The sequence below is a fragment of the Ochotona princeps genome, chromosome 12, assembly GCF_030435755.1.
Source record: "Ochotona princeps isolate mOchPri1 chromosome 12, mOchPri1.hap1, whole genome shotgun sequence".
NCBI lineage: Eukaryota > Metazoa > Chordata > Mammalia > Lagomorpha > Ochotonidae > Ochotona > Ochotona princeps.
Genome location: NC_080843.1, coordinates 68,371,105 through 68,393,929, shown reverse-complemented (window position 1 = coordinate 68,393,929; position 22,825 = coordinate 68,371,105). Strand labels below are relative to the sequence as shown.

The following is a 22,825-nucleotide window of genomic DNA, read 5'->3' as shown; positions in this document are numbered from 1 at the left end:
TAAATAAAATAGTGTGTTGAAGAGTGTTCTTTATTTTTAAGATTTATTTTCTTTTTTAAAAAAAAAAATTATTTTTACTGGAAAGGCAGATACACAGAGTGGAGGAGAGACAGAGAGGAAGATCCTCCATCCGATGATTCACTCCCCAAGTGGCTGTAATGGCTGGAGCTGAGCCGATCCAAAGCCAGGAGCCTGGAACCTCTTCCAGGTCTCCCACTTGGGTGCAGGGTCCCAAAGCTTTGAGCTGTCCTCCACTGCTTTCCCAGGCCACAAGCAGGGAGCTGGGAAGTGGAGCTGTTGGAATTAGAACCAGCGTCCATATGGCATTCAGGTGCGTTCAAGGCGGGTCCTTTAACTGCTAGTCTGTTGCACTGCCGCCCGCCCCCCCTTTTTTTTTAAGATTGGAAAGGCAGATATACAAAGAAAAGGAGAGCCAGAAAGAAAGATCTGCCATTTTCTGGTTCACTCCCTAAGTGGCCTCAGTGACCAGAGTTGAGCCGATCCCAAGCCAGGAAACAAGAGGCTTCTCCCAGGTTTTTCATGTGGATGCAGGGTCCCAAGGTTTTGGGTTGTCTTCAACTGCTTTCTGACGCCGCAAGGAAAGAACTGAAAGGGGAGTGGAACAGCCGGAATACGACCTGGCGTCCATACAGGATCCCAGCACATCCAAGACGGGGATTTAGCAACTAGGGTATCCCGTTGAACCTGAAGACTAGATGTTCTTGTAGAGTTGTGCCTTTCCACTTTGATGTTGTTTATTTCTTCTGTCATTGTGATTCTACATGTTTGTGATTATTTGTCTTATAAATCAACCCTTTTCAATATATATTGCTTTGTTGTGTCTCCCTTTTTCAAAATTTGCTTTTAAAAATTATTATTGCTGTTTTCCATAGCACAATTTTGTAAATACAGGTATTTTCACTTCTTCCCTTTTTCCCTTAATCTTTCAGCAGCTTTTTTTTCATCATAATTGTAATTTGACTTTCACGAAAAAGTAAGGGTCTTTGAATTTTTAGAGTTTTTCTGTAAGAAAGAAGGTAGTAAATTCTTTGACGCTTTTTTTGTTTAGAACCAATCTTGAGACAAGTTATTTCCAGAAAATGAAGAGTCTAACTGTGATCTCCAGATCATTTTATTTTGAATGCTTTGAGATTTCATTGTAAGTATTAGTTTAATAGGTTGTAAAGAATTCTCTTTACACATAATCAATGAGAGTTTTTCTCTGCAAATCAAAACATGAGTTTAGTTTCTTACTGCGCTATTATTATTGCTGTTTCATCAATTACATAATTTTTTTCCTGTGGCAATTAACATTATTTTGGTGATTTCTTTTTTCCCCCAGCTATCAGCTCTTCTTTAAATGTATGTATAATGTTTTAAACTTTTTTTTTTTTTTTAGGTAGGTAGCCATCCAAGTTTCCTGAAGGAGGTTCGTGATCACATGCAGGAGTCCTTCCTAATGCAGCCCGAGGTAAGCAGCAGTGTGGATGTGGGTGAGGCCCCAGCGTGTCCAGCACTGCTGCTGTCTTAAATGTGTACCAGTGTGAATATGTATCTTAAGAGTTAGGTGTTGGGCCTGGCGCCGTGGTCTAGTGACTAAAGTCCTCGTCTTTAAAGCGCTGGGATTCCATATGGGCGCTGGTCCTAATCCCGGCAGCTCCACTTCCCATCCAGCTCCCTGCTTGTGGCCTGGGAAAGCAATCAAGGATAGCCCAAAACCTTGGGACCCTGCACCCAAGTGGGAGACCTAGAAGAGGATCTGGGCTCCTGGATTTGGATCAGTGCAGCACCGGCCGTTGCGGCTCATTTGGGGAGTGAATCATCAGACAGAAGATCTTCCTCTCTGTGTATCTGTCTTTCCAAAAATCTTAAAAAAAAAAAAAAAAAAAAAAGAGATGTTGTTTTGAAGTACATAAAAATACATGAGCTAAAATAGATCAGATGATGAATTTTTATCTCTTTAAAGACTGCTCTTTTTTTTTTAAGATCTATTTATTTTTGTTGGAAAGGTAGATTTATAAAGAGAAGGAGAGACAGAGAAAGGTGGTTTTGTCCACTGGTTCACGCCCCAAATGGCCTCAGCAGCTAAAGCTGAGTCAATCCTAAGCCAGGAAATGGGAGCTTCTTCTAGATCCCCTACATGGGTACAGATTCCCAAGGCTTTGAGCCATCCTATACTGCTTTTCCAGGATATAACCTGGGAGTGGGTGGGAAGTGATAGGACCCGAACTGGTGTCCACAAGGGATCCCAATGGTTGCAAGGTAAGGTTTGAGTCAGTGAATGATTACATAGGGCCTAATATTCTGTTTACACTGAATTTTGAATGTATTTTCTTGTGTTATGCCCATTTGCTTTTCTATACTGATGTTTTAAAAATTATTTTCAGATATAATTTTAAGGCATAATATCTTATACACATTTATTTAGTTATTGGATCTAAATAATAACTGTCTGTTGTGACTACCTAATGAAAAAAGGGTCCCTTAGAGTCCCTTTGAAGAAAAATTGAATCCTATGTTTATGTTACTCCATGTAAATGAATTGGTACATAAGTGTATTAATGTATACAACTAGAACTTTTAACTATAATACAGTAATTAAAATAAAAGTTACATTGATCGATTATTACATTAATAATAGAACTTCTTAGATTTTGTTCCCTAATGTCCCTTAAAGCCAACAAAAAATTGTTTCTTGCTTGAATCCAATTAATGATGATGAAAAAGCAGTAGAGGATGGCCCAAAGCCATGGGACCATGCACCCATATGGGAAACCTGGAAGAAACTCCTGGCTCCTGGCCTAGAATTGGCTCAGCTCTGGCTGTTGCAGCTGCTTGGGGAGTGAACCAGTAAACAGAGGACCTTTCCGTTTCTCCTTCTCTCTGTAAATCTACCTTTCCAAATTATTATTATTATTATTATTAACAATAATAATAATAATAATAATACAATAATAATAATATAATAAAGGCCTTGTTGTGTATCTCCTTGTAGGTAGAAGGGAGTCACACCCTTGGGCCATGTTCAGCTGTTTTTCCCAGGCCATTAGGTGCACCCGCTGGACATGAACTGGAGCCCCGTGTGGCTCTGAGTATGGCATGGCTTGTACCACAGGTGGCAGCTCCATTAGCTGTGCCACACGTTGGTCCCACTCCTGGTCTTTGGTGACCTCAGTTCCCCCAGTTCTCATTCCATGGTCATTGAAACTTTGTATTTTTTCATTTTTTGTGTCTTGTTCTCCCTCCCCCCAACCAGCCCACCTTTTGTGCTATATTTTGATGTTTTCAAAATCAGCTGTTAATAGCGTATTGTTTTTACTTTTAAATTTTTTTTGTTTTGTTTTTGATACTTTTTTACATATTTGATTAGGGTGCAAAAGGTCCAGGGCTAGAGGAAGGTGGGTGAGACTGTCATTTTTACATTCTCTTTTTGCATTACTCTGTCTGAGGGAAGGGGAAAGACGGGGAGAAGCCACTCCCGGCCCCCCAACCATCCTTGGGTGGGGCATGCCTTGAGGAATGGGATAGTGTATTTTTCATCTCAGATTATGTGATTTTCATCTCAAAAGTCTTATTTTTCTTTTGTTTTAGTTCGTTGTCTTCATGTTTTCTTCTCAATTTTAAATATGTATATAAAGAATGTTAAAATTTATTTTAATTAGTATATATATGTAATGATTTACTTATTTTACTTGAAAGCGAGAGAGAGGGGGAGAGATCTTCCATCTGCTGCTTCACTGCCCAAGGCCTGGTGCTTCGGGCTGTACATCTCCCAGTTGAGTGGAGACACCCAGACACTTGTCCTCTCTTGCTGCTTTCTCCAGGTGTATATTAGCAAGGAGCTGGTTTGGAAGTGGAGCAGCCAGGACACAAGCTGCAGCCCTCAGGGAATGCCAGCCTTCTAGGGGTAGCTTGACCCTCTGCCTCACAGTTTTGGCCCAGGTCTTTTGTATATCCCGTTAGATAACAACACATGTTATTTTCAACCTCCTGACTCTTTCTTGGAAAGGAGTTATTTTTGCCTGTTGTTTCTTGGTGGTTGTATGGTTCTTTGTTGTCTAGGTTGTTTCTTTTCACAAATGCTGAGCTCAGTTTTCAAAGAAATTGAAAGTATCTTTAGGTATTCAACCTTTTTTGGTATCACTACAGTGTTTGCAAGATTGTCCTTTCCAAATTCTGCTTGCTCTGGGCTTCTGTTACTTTGTAGAGTGGCTTTTGATTTTTGTTTGGCTGATTTTTTCTCAACTCTTGATTTGGGAATTACAGCTTTGTTATGAATGACCTTGTAAATGATGTTATGTTTCTTATTAATATTTCATATAAGGGAGCATGTGATTTCTGTTTGTGCTGTTACTATATTTTAACTTGGTTTACTTGCTTGAGGGTTACCGAGGATGTCTTTCATGTTTTGAGGGTAAAGGGAAGCCTCCTTTTTGCAGTGTTTGACAGGATATCTTTGGTGCTGTGCAAATGTCCTCTTCAGTAATGTTTGCACTCTCTGTATAGTATCCGTTTTTTTTTTTTTTTTTTTTTTTTTTTTAGTTGTAAAAGTGTGGTGCTGCTGGATTGATTGAATTAAGTGATCCAACAGCTCGGGTTGGCTCATTGCTGCATGCCTGATTCCAGCTTCTCACTCTTGCACATCATGGAGGCAGCAGGTGCTGATGGTGCAAGGAGGCGGGTCCCAGCCACCCAAGCAGGAGACCTGGGTTGAGTTTCTGGCTGTTGGCTGTCTTTGGCTTAGTCTCAGCTGGTATTGGCATTTGGGTAGTGACCAAGAAGATCTCCCATTTCCTCCCCATTTTCTCTCTTCTTACTGCTTTCGAATAGATAAAGCTAAATTTTAGAAAAAAGTTATGGACTCCACAGTAATAGAAAAAAGTAAAACCATGGGCCCGGCGGCGTGGCCTAGCAGCTAAAGTCCTTGCCTTGAACGCCCCGGGATCCCATATGGGCGCTGGTTCTAATGCCGGCAGCTCCACTTCCCATCCAGCTCCCTGCTTGTGGCCTGGGAAAGCAGTTGAGGACGGCCCAATGCATTGGGACCCTGCACCCACGTGGGAGACCCGAAAGAGGTTCCTGGTTCCCGGCATCGGATCAGCGCACCGGCCATTGTGGCTCACTTGGGGAGTGAATCATCGGACGGAAGATCTTCCTCTCTGTCTCTCCTCCTCTCCATATATCTGACTTTGTAATAAAATAAATAAATCTTTAAAAAAAAATAGAAAAAAAAAAGAAAAGTAAAACCATGATGGTGCATGCTTAGAGCAGGAAAAATTTAGTGAGTAAAGTATAATTTTTACTCGGTTATCTTTTCTTAATCTTATTGTAAAAAACAGTACTATATGATGTCCTTATTGAGCTTGTATCAGCATTTCCTTGTACTAGGCTCTTTTCTGAGCTTCAGACTTGTGGCAGTATGAAGAGAGCCATTTATGTACTTGGTATGGTACAAAATATCTGATTACAAAGAGAATAAATTATATAATCATATAGTCACTAAAGTTTTTAAAAAGCTTTCAAATATGTGTGCTGTTTTATTGTTTTAATTAATATAATGCAACACTTAATAACTACCATAGCTGAATATTTACTACAAGTGTAATATAAAAATTGAGACATTTTGATAATCACAGGGGCTACTAAGCTTATGTAGTTTCTTGATCCAGTGAGAATGAGAATGTTGCTTTTCAGTTAAATGCTGTTAAGTGTGAAGATACTTCCTTCCACTACAGTGTAATGGAGTCTCTTCAAGATCAAGTTGTATTTGGATATGGCTAGGAAGTGCATCATGCGCAGGCTCGATCAGAGGAACCATTTCCTAGATTAGCTATATCAAGCCTTTCTCTTGTGCGCCTCTTGTGTGGTCCACTGGTTGTTCAAAATACTAAATGAAATGTGTTTTCTTTGTGTAAAGGAAGAAACTACTGGGAAGTTTTAAAATAGTGATGGTTAATTTGGATACTCCTGTGGAGTTGTAAAATGAAACCTTAGGGTGCATCTTATAAGTCGGTGGATCAAAAGTGGGCTGGCTTGTTGCCGGAGACCTGCTCCGGCTGACCAAGAGCTTGCAAAGGATGCTTGGATCGGCGAGATGATAAGAAGAAGAGATAAGACATGGACCACTATGGCTTGATGCTCATAATGGACAACTCAGAAAAGTTGCCTTCTTTATTTATACACAAATCATCACAAACTTTTGTACAATATACAATTGTTTCATTTTTACATCATGGTTAAGAAAATGCAAAAAACAATCCTAACATATTGTTTACTTTAAAGAAAACATTTTTGGCAAACCATTACTCATTGAAATCTGCAGTGACCTGGCTAAAGCCAGGAATTCCACGGTTGGCAGCACATGCAGTTACATAGTGAGAAGTAGTTTACTTATACTCAAAATTAATCTTATACTCAAAATCAATTTCTACTAAACACAAACTAAGATTGATTAAAATATTAAGAGTACAGAATTAAAAAATTATAAATAAAAGGATCTTATAAAAGCATATAACATAGGTTCTTTGCTAAATCTTATAATCAAGTCATGCATTAATTACCGTCACCTTCACCTAGTGCTGATTCAATTGTTTTTTGTTCTTTTGTTAAAGGGCAGTGAAAGGGATCAAGGCAGCACAGCCAATCTACAGAGGGCCTTTACAAGAAACTTCCTTTTATCTATATAAACTGTTTTCTTTCCCTAAATATAAGTGCCAATATAAGACAAAAGTTTTTATAAACTGTTTTCTTTCCCTAAACATAAGTGCCAATATAAGGTAGAGATTTTAAGCCAGTTTGAGGGGGGTTCACACTTGTTTCCCTTTAGAAGATGCCACATATACTTTTGCTTTCTGTGGTGAGAAACTAGAATACGTCATATCATGTGTTGTAACAGTTCGAGGCGCATGGTAAACAAACTCTTTGTACCTCCATGATTGCCATCAGTTGCAAGATATTATCAAGCCATTTCTTAAGGAAAACATTACTTATACTAGGGCAAATTCCAGGACAAAAGTGGGCACATAACAGGATGTTTGGAGACATTGTGGGCTCAATTGTACTATTGTATACTTTTAGCTGTGTGTCATAGCCTTACGTCGCTAAAGATGTTTTTATCATAACATGATTGATCAATCTGAGGTGTCATACCAGTTACAGGAATCATTTCACATTAGCAGAAAAAAAACACCACCACCCTCAGAATTCTATGAAACATCAGAGAGGTGATTGAGTGTCCATACAATGGGCTGAGGCAGCAATGAGGTGACCAGAGACATTCCGCTGGGCCTTGCCTCGCTGCTAGAAACTCCTCGTAGCCTTGCTAACCAAGGAGCGGTGCTCATCACACACCCATGCCATCTGACCCAACTGCATGGCTCCCCACAGCTTGTGATTCTTGTTCATTGAGATTATCTATGGATGTGTTTTCTCCAATTCTTGCCAAGACAATGGCTTGATTCTGTTGTTTTGTCCACTTAATTTTGTTCTTTTAAACCACTGAACATCTATTTATAGGATGCATAGACAGTTTGTGCGAATTTCTCATTAAGTAGGTTCTTTGTGAAGCAGTGGTTGCCGTGACAGTGTCAGTGTTGGAATATTCTCTCAGTGCCAGAGATTTCTGTTTCTGATAGTACTTCGTGATGGTCTGTTCAGATAATACTATCAAGCAACATGGACAAGGTGCTGTTTATTTGATATCTGAAAGCTGTCACTAATATTTCGTCATTCTGGATTAAAGTGTCAGAATCATAAACCTAAGTGATAGACTCCATTAATTTGGACTTCGATTACGCTGGCAAAGAAAATTTTTATGGGTGATGGTCAGTGAAGGCCTCCACGTACAGCGAGAGCTGTTTTATCTATGTGATCTTGAGGTACAGAGTCAGCTGTCCTGAATCATACTAGCATTCCTCGTTTTTATTGTGGTTCTAGGTGTTTTGTTTTTGAGAGGCAGAGAGACCAAAACCAACAAACTCCCATCTCTTGGTTTACTTCACACATGTCTGCAGTGGTCGAGTCTGGGTCAGTGCTAAGGCTGGAAGGTGGGGAACGAAATCCAGGTAGCAGGACCACATTACGTGAGCAATCCTTATTGCCTCTCGGGATTCTCTTGGCAGGAGACTGGAGTGGGAGCTGCGGCGGGTTATGGAACCGAGGCTCTCTGTTGTCTGATGTAGGCATCTTAATAGGTTATCTGCTAGGCTAAATACCTGCCTGAAGTCGCGAAATTTAAACATTCTTTTATTTTGCATTGTTTTTGATTTGTTTTGATTTGACCTTTTCCCCTGTGTAAAAACTGGAAGAAGTTGGAGAGTCGAGTCATTGTGGTGTAGTGGGTAAAGCTGCTGCCCTCAGTGCGGGTGCCAGCTAAAGTCTGGCTGCTCCATTTTGAGTCCATGTCCATGGCCTTAGGAAAAGCAGCCTAGGATGGTGGTCCAGGTGCTTGCAACCCTGCCACCCCACGTGCAGGACCTGGACAAAGCTCCTGGCTCCTGGCTTTGTAGCCATTTAGAGAATGAAGCAGTGGGTGGAAGACCTCTCCATCTTCCTTGTCTCCCTGCAACTCTTTCAAATAAATAAATACATCTTTAAGAAAAATAGAAACAAAAATGTAAGTCATCAGATAAAAATCAGAAAATAAAACCATAGTACTCTATCTTCCTTATACCATTGGTAAGGTCATAATTAAACATAGTATGGTTATAGCCATCTCTTTTTATTCTGTTAATGTCCTTTTTCTCTCTTGATAATTAGCTCTTCCTTTGTTTCATATTTGAGTAAAAATGAAGAATAGGCAGTATTTTTTTGTGTGTGTTTTGAGGAGACATACATTTCTGGCACATAAACCTGTTATTTGTTGCATGCTAGGAAAATCCTCCCGTCCCCCGAAGATTTAGTTAATTTAAACATTGCACAGAGTACGTAACGAGAGTGTGACATCTTTCATCTCCTGGCTCACTGCCCATAAGGCCACAATAGCGGGAGCTTTCTCCAGGTCTCCACTTTGGTACAGAAGCTCAGGTACTGGGGAGGGGGCTGCTGGGTCCCAGCCTCACTTTGGGGGGAACAGAGCCTTGGGCAGCAGCTTTACTCACTACACTTCAACGCCACCACCTAAATGAAATATTTTCATGTTGATGTTACTTTTTACTTTTAATTCATTATTTTTATTTTCTGACGTCCTGTTGGCATTGCATACTTTTTGTGCAGTTTATCCGCTTCGTGTGTTATTGTTGGCTTAACATCTGTTATTCTGCATCCATGGAACATTTGAGACCTTTTTAGATACTCATTAATATATGTGTGTTATAATTGGTTTCTTAAAACTACCAAGTTGATTTTTTTAAAACACAAAAACTAGTTCATTGCTTTATATTTTTGTAAGACAGTGATAATGCTTTTCTCTGGCAATTTTTAAAGACTTGGTATCATTTGGAGTTACCTGTTTAATGGCAAATAATCAGTTGGTAGTAGGGTTATTTTTTATTATTTTATTATTTATTGCCTGGATTTAACTGGAAATTTTTCGATGTGCTTAAAATTCTTTTTAATTTAAAAAAAACTTACTTGTTATTGTACTTGAATGAAGTTTCATTTTGTAACTCTTATTTTAATTTTTACTTCTTTACTTACTTATTTTAAACATCTGTTTTATTTATATTGGAAAGGCAGATCAAGTTTAAAGATCGTAAGAAATACAGAAGAAAGATCTTCCAGCCACTGGTTCACTTCCAAAATGGCCAAAAAGGCCCTCATTTTTGTATTTTTATTTTTTATTTATTTTTTTTATTTATTTTTTTTTTTTTATATAATCCATTTTATTGTATTGTTGTTGACAATCTTTACATAGTTAACTATAGTTGAAGGAAAATCAAGAAAGAGAAGGGGAAAAAAAAAAAAAAAGGTTCAGGGGGATAGGGAGGTGGGCAATGCTATTATGTCCATATTGTTTCCATCATGTATCTGAAGTAAAAGGGGATATTGAGGGAGAAGCCCCACCCGGTTTCCCGCCCACCCCAAGTCCCATATGTGGGGCATGCTCTGAGATATGTGCTCAAGTGGAGTTAATAGTTCTCCAGTTATGAGTCACTGCCAGTTTCGCTCGATGAGGTGGTCCACTGATTGATATGGTCCATCATGAAGTCTCCATTTGTCCCATATTTCGCTGCCAACATGTAGCTGAGATGAATGATTGTCCTATTCTGTCTTCTGTCTTTTCTTGGTTAGAATTCTGAGTCCAGCAGTTCAAGTGGGGAGATCTCCAAAGATACTTTGAGGTATTCCCAGACCAGATTCTTGTATGTTCTAGCAAGCACAGGGCCCGGCACAGTCCATCACCCTGATCAGCTGGTGGTTGCAATTGCTGTGTTGGTTCTGTTTTCAGTCCCGAGTTGCACTGGAACCAATGGGTGTTGCAGTCCAGTCTGGTTCGGCCCTTACATCAACCAGTGGGAGCTGCAGCCTAGTCGGGGCGACCCACAATAACCCCCACCAAGCCTGCCCCCTACCCTGGTTTGCCAATTTGTGTAGCAGAAGACCAGTCTGTCCCCCATCCCATTTGGCTCTGGTACTTGTCAATGGGTATTAAAGCTTAGTTCTATCTAATCGACTCAACCATCCATCCCTCACAGATGTTGTTGAGTGCCTCTGTCTAGCCATCCCAGCCCCCGTCCTAGTTTTCATGCCCTCCCACGGGAATAGTGACCCAAGAAGGGGGAACCCACTTTTTCCCTCCCAGGTCTCTCTGTCCCGGTTTATGCACTCTTTAGGTGGTCCTGTGATTTGACTCGACAGAATTAGTCCCCAGTGCCAGCTTCTGCCAGCTGATGCTGTGGCCCTGATCTTGTCCACATGCAGCGCACAGGTGTTGTAGCCTTGCTTAGTCGTGTCTGTCTCTATCCCAGCCAACACTCTCCAGTGGGAGTGGTTGTCCAGCGAGGGGACCAGCCCCTTAACCCCCCCGCCAGCTCTGCCCCTCCCTTCCTGGATCTCACGTGTGCTGGATGGGTGTTGCATTCATATCCAGTACAGGCAACCACGCCCTGGCGTTCCAGAATGTGTACTGGTTTTGTCGCAACCAAACCCGGCCCATTCCACACTCTGTTCTGGTGATCGGATTTGCCAGAGGATGACATGAACTGATTCAGCCTGGCCTGCTCCTGACCCATGCCGAATGCATGCCAGTGGGAAACTTTCCATGGCCTATTCTGGGCTGTTTCCAATCATGCTTCTCGCGCTTACCTGCAGGGACTGTGTCCTGCCAGAGGAGTTGCCCAGGCTCCTCCATCAGAACCCCTCCCAATGCCAGATTTTGCGCTTGCCAGGGGGTTCTTGAGCCAACCCTACTCAGTTCACCTCCTGTCCTAGCAGGAACAGTGGCTTTTCCTGGCTGGCTTTCACCCCATTCTGACTCTTGTTGTTGGATGTTTCAGCCCAGCCATGGCTCGTCCATACCCACATACAGCTCACACATGGCTCAGAAGGGGATTGAGACCCAGCCTAGTCAGTCCCACATCTACCCTGTTTCTCCATAACACCAGATGGTGCTGGGATCTGAACCGGCCTGGTGCATCCAATCCCAGCCCACACTAGTGCCTCGGGTGACTGCAAATGTTTCCTAGATAGAACGCAGCCCCCATTCCAGCACATACACCCCTTGGTGGGAACCTCATCCCAGCTGTGGCTTCCCAGATTGGGACCGTTCCTAGCTGTAAATCACACACCTGCACGTGGTTGCTCCGAGGACCATTAGGTGCCAGCCTGCTACACAAGTCGGAGCTTATCTTTTACTTGATAGGTGTTCAAAGCTCAGCATTGTTAAGGGATTGGAAGTTCTTCAAAGGAAGAGTTACTGGCATTGGGAATCTTTAGGATTGACTCAGATCCCAGAAACAGTGGGGTCACTCTAGAGCTATCTCAGCAGCGATTCAGATGTCCAATACCCCAGAGCTCCCCGGCCGGGCGGCCATTAGGCACAGCCTGGCGCCAAATGGCGCACTGGCCGCCCTGGCCCAGCCCGCCATGAGCCATGGGCACATGGCGGACTGGGTTCGGGATCCGAGCTAGACGTCCTCTCCCGCAGCCCTCGGCTCGCCTCTGGCAGCCGGAAGTTAAATCCTGCAGGCCCGAGGTTGCGCCCCTCCCCAATCCCGTTCACCCACCACCCAATGAGGGTGTTGGGTGGGTCCCGGACATGCCCAGTCACGGAGGCCTCCCCCTCGGCGTACTCACCCCAGAAGGAAGCAGGCCGCACCCAGGCATGTCCGGGCCCAGCCCGCCATGAGCCATGGGCACATGGCGGACTGGGTTCGGGATCCGAGCTAGACGTCCTCTCCCGCAGCCCTCGGCTCGCCTCTGGCAGCCGGAAGTTAAATCCTGCAGGCCCGAGGTTGCGCCCCTCCCCAATCCCGTTCACCCACCACCCAATGAGGGTGTTGGGTGGGTCCCGGACATGCCCAGTCACGGAGGCCTCCCCCCTCGGCGTACTCACCCCAGAAGGAAGCAGGCCGCACCCAGGCATGTCCGGGCCCAGCCCGCCATGAGCCATGGGCACATGGCGGACTGGGTTCGGGATCCGAGCTAGACGTCCTCTCCCGCAGCCCTCGGCTCGCCTCTGGCAGCCGGAAGTTAAATCCTGCAGGCCCGAGGTTGCGCCCCTCCCCAATCCCGTTCACCCACCACCCAATGAGGGTGTTGGGTGGGTCCCGGACATGCCCAGTCACGGAGGCCTCCCCCCTCGGCGTACTCACCCCAGAAGGAAGCAGGCCGCACCCAGGCATGTCCGGGCCCAGCCCGCCATGAGCCATGGGCACATGGCGGACTGGGTTCGGGATCCGAGCTAGACGTCCTCTCCCGCAGCCCTCGGCTCGCCTCTGGCAGCCGGAAGTTAAATCCTGCAGGCCCGAGGTTGCCCCCCTCCCCAATCCCGTTCACCCACCACCCAATGAGGGTGTTGGGTGGGTCCCGGACATGCCCAGTCACGGAGGCCTCCCCCCTCGGCGTACTCACCCCAGAAGGAAGCAGGCCGCACCCAGGCATGTCCGGGCCCAGCCCGCCATGAGCCATGGGCACATGGCGGACTGGGTTCGGGATCCGAGCTAGACGTCCTCTCCCGCAGCCCTCGGCTCGCCTCTGGCAGCCGGAAGTTAAATCCTGCAGGCCCGAGGTTGCGCCCCTCCCCAATCCCGTTCACCCACCACCCAATGAGGGTGTTGGGTGGGTCCCGGACATGCCCAGTCACGGAGGCCTCCCCCCTCGGCGTACTCACCCCAAAAGGAAGCAGGCCGCACCCAGGCATGTCCGGGCCCAGCCCGCCATGAGCCATGGGCACATGGCGGACTGGGTTCGGGATCCGAGCTAGACGTCCTCTCCCGCAGCCCTCGGGGACACAGAGTTGTTATCCTCTCGCTCACTCCTCAAATGTTCACAATGGCTGGGATTTGGCTGAGTTGGAGCCAGAATGTGGGAACTCCATTCAGGTTTCTCACAAGGTCCACTGGGACCCAGTGACTTGAGCCATTATCACTCTCATTGTGTGTACTTGAGGAGAAGGATTGGAATAATAGAGCAGAGGAGGGGCACTTTGGTGCTGGGTACAGCCATCTTCACTGTTAGACCAAGCACCTGCTGCGAAAATGAGCTTTTACATATGTAGGTGATAAATAATGTTTTAAGGGAAATTTTTTTTTTTTTTTTAAGATTTATTCATTTTATTACAGCCAGATATACAGAGAGGAGGAGAGACAGAGAGGAAGATCTTCCGTCCGATGATTCACTCCCCAAGTGAGCCGCAACAGGCCGGTACGCGCCGATGCGAAGCCGGGAACCTGGAACCTCTTCTGGGTCTCCCACGCAGGTGCAGGGTCCCAATGCATTGGGCCGTCCTCTACTGCTTTCCCAGGCCACAAGCAGGGAGGTGGATGGGAAGTGGAGGTGCCGGGATTAGAACCGGCGCCCATATGGGATCCCGGGGCTTTCAAGGCGAGGACTTTAGCCGCAAGGCCACACCGCCAGGCCTAAGGGAAATTTTAAAAGTGCTTGGATTAAGAGCTGTTCAATGGGTAAGGTCTGTAGAGTCTTAAAATTCTTCCTCTCCAAGTTTTACTTTCTTAAAGCTTATGTTTCATAGTTCCATTTTATTTCTCTTACCAAATGATAAAGAAGTAAGCATTTATTGTAAAAAGATAAAAAACCCTTTAAATCTTTTTCTACATTTTCAGTTTTTACTTACTCTTTGAGCTCTACTAAAATATTACTTTTGAAGGAGACCTAGATGATTAATGGTTTTTTTTAAAAACATTTATTTTTGTTATAAAGTCAGATATACAGAGAGGAGGAGAGACAGAGAGGAAGATCTTCTGTCCGCTGGTTCACTCCCCAAGTGAGCCGCAACGACTGGTGCTGTGCCGATCTGAAGCCGGGAACCAGGAACCTCTTCTGGGTCTCCCACGCGGGTGCAGGGTCCCAAAGCTTTGGACCATCCTCGACTGCTTTCCCAGGCCACAAGCAGGGAGCTGGCTGGGAAGTGGAGCTGCCGGGATTAGAACCGGCGCCCATATGGGATCCCGGGGCGTTCAAGGCGAGGACTTTAGCCGCCAGGCCCTGATTAATGGTTTGTTTGAGCCTAGTTTAGTAGTCGTTGCTGTTAAGTTTGTATTCATATGACAAGTTTTGACCTTGTAAGTCAAGCTAGAAATTTAATAGAATGGTTTTTACAGATATCAAGATGTCTCGAAAAACACAACTTCCTTTCTAATTGTAGCTTTAAAAACTTTGTTTTTGTGTTTGCAATTTTAGAAATATGGAAAACTGACAACTTGTACTGGTTGCCGGACACAGTGCAGGTTTTTTGATATGACTCAGTGTATAGGTCCTAATGGATATATGGAGCCATATTGTTCAACTGCTTGCATGAACAGTCACAAGACGAAATATGCAAAATCACAAAGTAAGTTTCAGGTATTTTGAAAGTTTAACTCTTTGCACAAATCGTAATTACCCTTTCTCTATTGACCTTGTCTTCATGCTTTGTAAAATATTTAAAAACTTTTATTTTTAATGTAGTTTTTGTAATTGAGAAGAATGGGTGCCCGGAACTGGCTGTCATGTGAACTCAGTCTATCCCGTACCCATTCTGGTTCTACTGGCCCACCCCCAAGTTCCAGCCTATATGTATATGGTAGGATGCTGCAGCCTTCCCCGGCCTTTCTTGCCTGCCCCTGCTGTTGGTCCTTGCATTCACCATTGGGAGCTGTGGCCTAGAAGGGGTGTCCTCAGAGTTCCCTTCCAGGCCTGTTACCAGCCCCAGATGCTGCGTGTGCTCTCAGGTACTTCAGGCCAGCCTGTCATGGCCGGCCAGTCATGGCCGGCCAGTCATGGCCTTTGCTAGTGAGTGCTACAGCCTGTTCCAGACTTAGTTTTTGATTTTCCTCTTCTGAAGCACCTTGCCTCAGCTCCCTCACCTATGAGTGCTGTGGCCCAGTCGCTGGACACCCCCAGAAGTGAGGAATGACTCCCTCACCTGTCAGACATGCCTTCAGTGGCCCCCACTCCAGTATGACCCCAGACTCCCTTCCCCAGGCAGTCTGCAGCATGCGGGCCAGGATGGTCCTGGCCTGGTATTAAACACCTTCCATGTTGTGGCTTTGCACGGTGAGGTGTGAAGTTCCCCACATATCTTAAAAAAATAAACAACTCTGCTGGCACGCGGGGATAGTTAACATAGTTTTTGCATTACGTAGGCTTGGAGTCCCCGCCAGCTATTCCCTGCTTTTCTCTCGGCATTGTAACACTTGACTAGGTGCAAGGTAACTTAGGCACGTGTCTGCAGCTGGGCTATGCCAGTTTTTAAAAATGCTTTAATTTTCTTATTTTGTTATCACGTTATGCCACTTCAAAACTTTTCTAGTTAGTTCAATCATCATAGACTTGTTAAGTTCTTGATTTTTAAAAGTAGTGTTCCAGTAAAATTGTTGCTCCTTCCCAAAGTTACATGGATGTAATGTATGTTTTAGTGCATAATACCAGATTTGTATTTCGTGACTTGATAAAGATGCAATTAAAATAGTCGATAGAAGGCTCTATTAAAAGTTGTCTCAGCCTGCAAGATTGAAAAAACAACAAAACTACTTCCATTGCTTTATAACAAAATCAGATATGTTCCTTTTCTCTCTTAGGTTTGGGAATAATTTGCCATTTTTGTAAGCGAAACTCCTTACCTCAGTATCAAGCCACGATGCCTGATGGAAAACTGTATAACTTTTGCAATTCCAATTGTGTGGCTAAATTTCAGGTTTGTTGCTTATTTTCTATCTTCTCCACTCCCAATAAAACAATGCATAGAAAATCACCAGTGTAATGTGCTTTGTTACTTTTTGAGGGTCAGGTTGATGAGTGGTGATTCTAAAATGAGTCACAGGAAACATCAGCTTGCTACTTTGGTATAAACATGCTTTAATTGTTACTTTGCTACACACATTTAATATAATTGAGGTTAGTGCCTGTTCTTATGAGATGGTTTGAATAAAATATAAGCCTCACAGAGAACCCAACCTGTGATGAATGAATGAAGGTCCTAGGTGTATTTCCCCGGAAGTGATGAGCATCTGTGCTTCATTAAGTCATATGATAATGGGATCCGACTTCTCCCAGTAGGCTTGAATTTAATACACATCAGCTACAGGAAGACAGTTCTTTCATTTTGGTAAATGGGAAACACTTTCACCCAGAGTTCTTCAGTATTTCTGAGGAGATAGTATTACTGGCATTGTTCAGACACACCTGTTGACTGCTGGAAAGGAAAACTTTACAGGTGATTCAAGTATTAATTATTTAGGTGGTACTTTTAGGATATTACCCAAAGATGTAAACCAGTGTGTAAAGTTTTGCTATGTAAGTTAGTTCATCCAATCCTTTTTTATTTTGTTCCAGATCCTGTACTCTGTATAAATTTATCTAAATAGAACATACAAGCTGTTAAGTTTGTTGTGATAATTGCTGTAGTAGTTACTAGTGGTTAGTCCTTTTAGAAGACCTCTTTAGTCCTCTTTAGAAGAGATAATCAGCAGGGCTGGGTCCAGCCCAGAGCTGTAACCCCAGCAAGGGCTCAAGTATTAGGACCATCCTCTGCTTTTGTTCCCAGGCAGCAGGGAGCTGGAGTGGAGTACAGTAGCTGCCAGGTGGGGCCCTGTAACCACCGGTGGTGTCCTACCTTGCTGCTCCACAGTGACATCCCCAGTTATTGGCATTTAAATTGAGATGGCTTTGATTTAACCAAGGGAATGCTAAGTTTATTGTTTGATTCTTAAACTGGGCTCACACTCAGTTCTAACTTTTATTTTAAAACTAGGTATTGTGACAATTGATAGGTCCTTACAGTCGTACATAATGCTTCAACCATGTTAGCTTTACTTAAACTCTAGGAATTATGGAATATTGATCAATCAGAAGGAAAAAAGGATAGTTTGTGGCATGTTTGTTGTCATTTCTTAAACCTTTTTTCCTTTTGTTGGGTAAGTTGAATTAATAATTGAATATTTTATGCAGTTTTTTCATGTAACTGAAACGTGTATGGCTATACTTTGATGAGGCTCTTTGTGTATGTGCATGTTAAACATTTTTGTATTGATTAAACCTTTTCTAGATTTATTTACTTAGTTTATTTGAAAGGCCAATTAGGGAGGGAGAAGGAGCAACAGCTGTTCTGTCTGTTGACTCACAAATGCTGCAGTGGCTGTGCTGGGTTGGTCTGAGGCCTGGAACAGGAACTTCTGCTGGTTCTCCCTTGTGCGCAGGGCCCCAAATACTTGGGTCATCTTTCACATCAGAGAGCTGGAAGGGAAATAGTGCAGCATGTACTAGAACTGGTGCCCAGGTGGCATGCTTGTGCTGCTTGCGGTGGATGAGCTTGCTATGCCACCATGCTGCAACACAGACCCACACCCACCCTGCTTTGTATATCTTGCCTTAATTTGAGCATGATATCCAGAAAGGTGTGTAGGCTGCTTCAGCAGGCTGTCTGCACATCACAGAGCTGCCAGAAGCAGTTTCCTTTATCTTTAAGGCAAAACATGTTTTAAGACATGTATTGTGTGCACTTGTTACAAGTTGTTATTCTTTTTGGCCCAGTGTTACGACCTAGTGGCCAAAACCTCACCTTGGTAAGTGCTGGGATTCCAGATGGGTGCTGGTTTCCTGTCCTGGCTGTTGTGTTTCCCTTCTGGCTCCCTGCTTGTGGCCTGGAAAATTAGGGGAAGCTGGCCTAAAGCATTGGGACCCTGCACACACATGACTTCGGATCAGCTCAGCTCTGGCTGTTGCAGCTACTTGGGGAGTGAACCAGCAGATGGAAGATCTTTCTCTGTCTCTCCTTCACTTTGTAAATCTGCCTTTACAATAAAAATAGATAAATCTTTGTAAAAAAAAATGGACATGATAACTATATATATGTAATGTATCAATTATATTAATAAAATAATGTTCAAATAATATTATATAACATGTATGATATTCTATGTCTCATGTCCTTAGTCTGTTTAGGCTGTTGTAACACAGTACCTAAGCTTCGTATTCTGACACTTGAGGAGAATGGGAGGTACAGAATGAGCCTGGCAGGTTTGTGAGGGCAGATCCTCCTAGGTGACGTCTATGAGGTGTGGAAGGTGCACGTACGCTCCTTCTCTCGCATTACCTGTGCTTCACCCAGATCATGACACTGGGTCATGATCTTATCACCCCAAATGCCCCTACAGCAGTGTGAATTGTTTGGTATGCAAACATTCAAACTATAACATTCCACTTCATTAGAAATAGTTAAGTTTAATGGAAAAGTTCAAAATGTTCAATATGCCATCATAGTGATTTTTGTTTTAGAAAGTTATTCATAGTAAATATAAATGTTTTAAATACACTTTTTTTTTTTCCAAAATATACTTTAAGACATGTTGTATTTTTCACAAAATTTGTGTTGTACAGAGTGGTCAGAATTTTTACACATGGTAAAGCTTGCTCTCACCACCTTATTGTATGCATATGTAATATGTATCTGGTAAAAGTGTACTAATTTAATTTAATAGTGTATTCATCAGTGTGATTAAGAATTCTAAAAAACTTAATAGGTTATCTTTCCCTTTAAATTTTGTGTAAGTAAAGTTAAGAAGTAATATAGTTTACAAGTGTCGGAGTAAAAATGTAACAGTGTTACAGTGGGGCAAATTGTGAATTAGTACTTAATGGTTGTTGGTAAGAGTAATGGGGGGCTCATTTTTTTGCTTTAACTTTTATCTAGTTGTTCCGATTTGGCAGCCCTTCTGTTTGCTTACATGCGCCTTGAACTGATTTTTTTCATACTGTTTTGCTAGTACAGGTTAATTGTACCTAATTCTGTAAAGTAGATTGAATTTCAGTTTTATAGAACTTAGAATGTAACTTTCATGTTAAAGATAAAATTCAGAAATACAATTTTAATGTGCTGAAAAAATATTTAAGCTAGAGAGATTGTTTTCTGGCCATAGTAAGTATTAACAGTAGTTATTTTATTTTTTTCAGGCTTTAAGCATGCAGTCTTCTCAAAATGGCCAGTTCGTAGCACCAAGTGATATTCAGTTGAAATGCAACTACTGCAAAAATTCATTTTGTTCAAAACCAGAAATCCTGGAATGGGAGGCAAGTCATTTCCTGTGTTATCTAGTGCTAAATGAACAGCTGGTGAAGTATTTTTCCATCTTGAAGTGGATGTGAACAAGGTTTTTAGGTTTTATGGTTGAATGGATTATTTGCTCTGTTGTGTGAGAATAAAGTTGAGAGGATCAATTTTCTTTCCTGGTTAAACAAAAATTATTCATATGTTTACATATGTTCATAATAGTGTGCCGGACTGTGTACCTTGAGTGACTGAAAATTATTTTACTCCTATATCTGTTCTTGTCCTTTTAACAAAATAATGCCTGTGAACTAAATTTTTTTATGGTACTAGTACTTAAAAAAGTGAGAATTTGTCAGTGTTGTATACCACATTACCATTTAATATTTTATAATTATATTTTAATGAAATGAGAGCACCTAGTGATTCTAAATAAGTATTTTATTTATGTAAGAGTGCTTACTTTTGTAGGTTTACTAATATGCTTTACCAGGTCTTTTTGCCAATAACTACTATCCTAAGTACTAACTTTTGTTTCCACAGTTGGGGTAGTGATAGTACTTACTACTTAATTTGATTTCTATTTTTCTTTTTTCTACTGTCTTTATTCTGGTCCTCTGCTGTCTTAAGTGTTAATGTTAGTCTTGACTATGTCTTCATAATGATTGGGGGTTTGAATGGCTGCTTTCTTGGAAGTTCTAATTTGTTCGTTACTGATTGACTGGATATGAAGGGTCTTCAAAGAAGTTCATGGGAAATACATGTTATGAACTCTGAGTAGGTTCCAAATACTTTACAGTCCTGATTCCATTTTCCGTGTGTTTGCAAAACAGCTTTGGTTACTGTGGACTTGGAATTGGGGTTAACAACTAAATTTCTAGGTGTGTTCTGTTCAAGGCAACCACCTCAGTCCCAAGTTGAGCAGCATCCTGTGTGGTGGTGCTAAAATGAATACTTATGCATGGCAGAGATCTGTTAGGTGTAATAGAAATGCAACTAGACCTGTTTGCCTGTCCTCAACAAAGAATATTTTTTCTTGACTGACAGTGTTATTAGTGTCATTCCTCACATATGTTTTTGGTTAGCCATATCGTGTTTTGCGTTGTTCTCTTCCGTTTCTCCAAATCCCTTAGCAACAGCAAGCTCTTTCCTTATATTAGTGATGCTTTCACTGAGTAATATCAGGGTAGTCCATGGTGTTGAACTTTGTAGTTGTTTACATTTAGCAGAGAACTTGTACCATAGGAGGTAAATTCCATGTGTCATAGCATTAAGTATATCAATGATTTAACCTTTGTTTTTATAAAAGTGGCTCGTTTATTTCTTAACCATGTTCTTGAGGTGGCTGTCATACTTACCAAGGTTCCCATTGTGCATCTAGAACAAAGTGCATCAGTTCTGCAGTAAAACTTGTTCAGATGACTACAAGAAGTTGCATTGCATAGTAACGTATTGCGAATACTGTCAAGAGGAGAAGACTCTTCATGAAACGGTCAATTTCTCTGGCGTTAAGAGACCTTTCTGTAGTGAAGGCAAGTGTGTTCAAAGTGGTAATAACTTTTATTGATATTTAATGATATCTAAAATACATTTCTACATATGTCCGAAGTAGCTGCCAATTTTAATATAATGGAACCAAAAAGCTAAGTTTATATTTCTGCTGGGCTCCACAATGTTTATCTCTTAAAATTTGGCTACCTCTTTTTTCCCATTTAAAAGATTTTTTGAGAATTAAATAAAAACATTTTTATACTGTGTCATCTTCAAGCTTATTATGAAAGTTGGTTTTGGTTTTAGAAGAAGAAGAGAATGGCATTTTGTTAGGTCCGTTTCCCCAGCTCAGTGTTCTGCCTAGCCTGCAAAGGTTTTCGTTATATAAGTTGAGCATTCTAATGGAAAAACCCAAAAGTGTAAACTTTCTGACTGCTAAAATCATCATCGAAAAGTTTTGGATTTGGAGTTTCATGATCTTTAGAGATGTTCAGTTGGTGAAATCAATGCAAATATTCCAAAACAAAAACCCTGGAATTTGGAATTTTTTCTGTCCCAAGTGTTTCTAATCCCAAGTGATTCTAGGGAGACATTCAGGAGTTCTCTTACCTCTTATCTCTACTTTGTGCTGCTGTGATGCCAGGTCACAGATTATACAAGGGAACTCTGGTGTTCTAAATTTATTTCTCCAGTGATAGGAACCAATGCCATCGTTGGGCTTTTGGCTTTATGACGTCTCTTACCTAAGTGCCATGTACATTTTAAGCTGCCTCTCACATTCTGTTCTTTCTTTGCCCTGGTCGCTGACCTGCGTTCTTAGCTGCTGTCTCCACCTGTTACTTTGCAGTGAGAATTTAAAAAGCTTTTCTTTGGATCTACTTTTTCTCTAGAATTCTAGTGCTAGTTTAGGATAAGAGAAATTCTTAATGCCAGGAGTTGTAGGGTAATGGTAGCAAAACCAAGAGATTTTACAGTCCATTCAGTGGTTTCCTTCATTTGTACATTCCTCGTGTGATTAAAAAGCTCTATGTGTGAGAGTGTGCTGGTAAAGAATGCCTCCTATCTGGGTTTATGTGGTGTTTTTCACATGGAATGCAGGGTAATCACATTTATTTAAGACATAGTGACAGATATTAAAATGTCTCATTGAAAGATTGATTCTGAATTCATCTTGGAGTTTTTGTGTGAAGACAGTCATAATGATCCATAACCTGAACACATTAATACTAATTGTTTACATACTGATCAGTGAATTGTAGCGTTTAGATTATAGTCACGTATCCTGTTTCATTATACATTCTGGAAAATTTCAAGTCATTTGTATGAACATACCTATTATGCTTAAGTTAATTGATGTCAGTGTCACTAAGCAATATAGAAGTGGTCTGATGTTTACTTTATAGTGCATTGTTACACATGGATAGATGGAAAAGTGGATAGACAGTATTTATTTCAGAATGTAACTTTCAACAGGTCAGACTTGAAAACTTAAGATAGATAATGAAAGGTTAAAAAAGTCGTACAGTTTTCTGGTTAAATAATTCTATTTTTGCTTTCTCTTACCTAGTTTTCTAGTAGGACCCAACAGAAAAAGAAATTATTAAAAATAATATTATCAAAACTTGGTTATATAGAGCAACCAGTATAAATCTTTCAAAATGCTTCACAGTATAAGGTAGCAGTACACTGTTT

At 42.0% G+C, this 22,825-nt stretch overlaps 1 protein-coding gene across 1 annotated transcript in view; it reads left to right on the top strand.

Moving 5' to 3' along the window:
• The window catches only part of ZMYM2 (zinc finger MYM-type containing 2), a 103,350-nt gene that overhangs the window by 42,687 nt on the left and 37,838 nt on the right, over nt 1-22,825 (top strand). Inside the window, exons 8-12 of the mRNA XM_058670991.1 lie at nt 1,400-1,471; nt 14,800-14,950; nt 16,179-16,294; nt 19,549-19,665; nt 21,024-21,174. Coding sequence (XP_058526974.1) covers nt 1,400-1,471; nt 14,800-14,950; nt 16,179-16,294; nt 19,549-19,665; nt 21,024-21,174 — 607 coding nt within the window. The remainder of the gene's footprint in view (nt 1-1,399; nt 1,472-14,799; nt 14,951-16,178; nt 16,295-19,548; nt 19,666-21,023; nt 21,175-22,825) is intronic.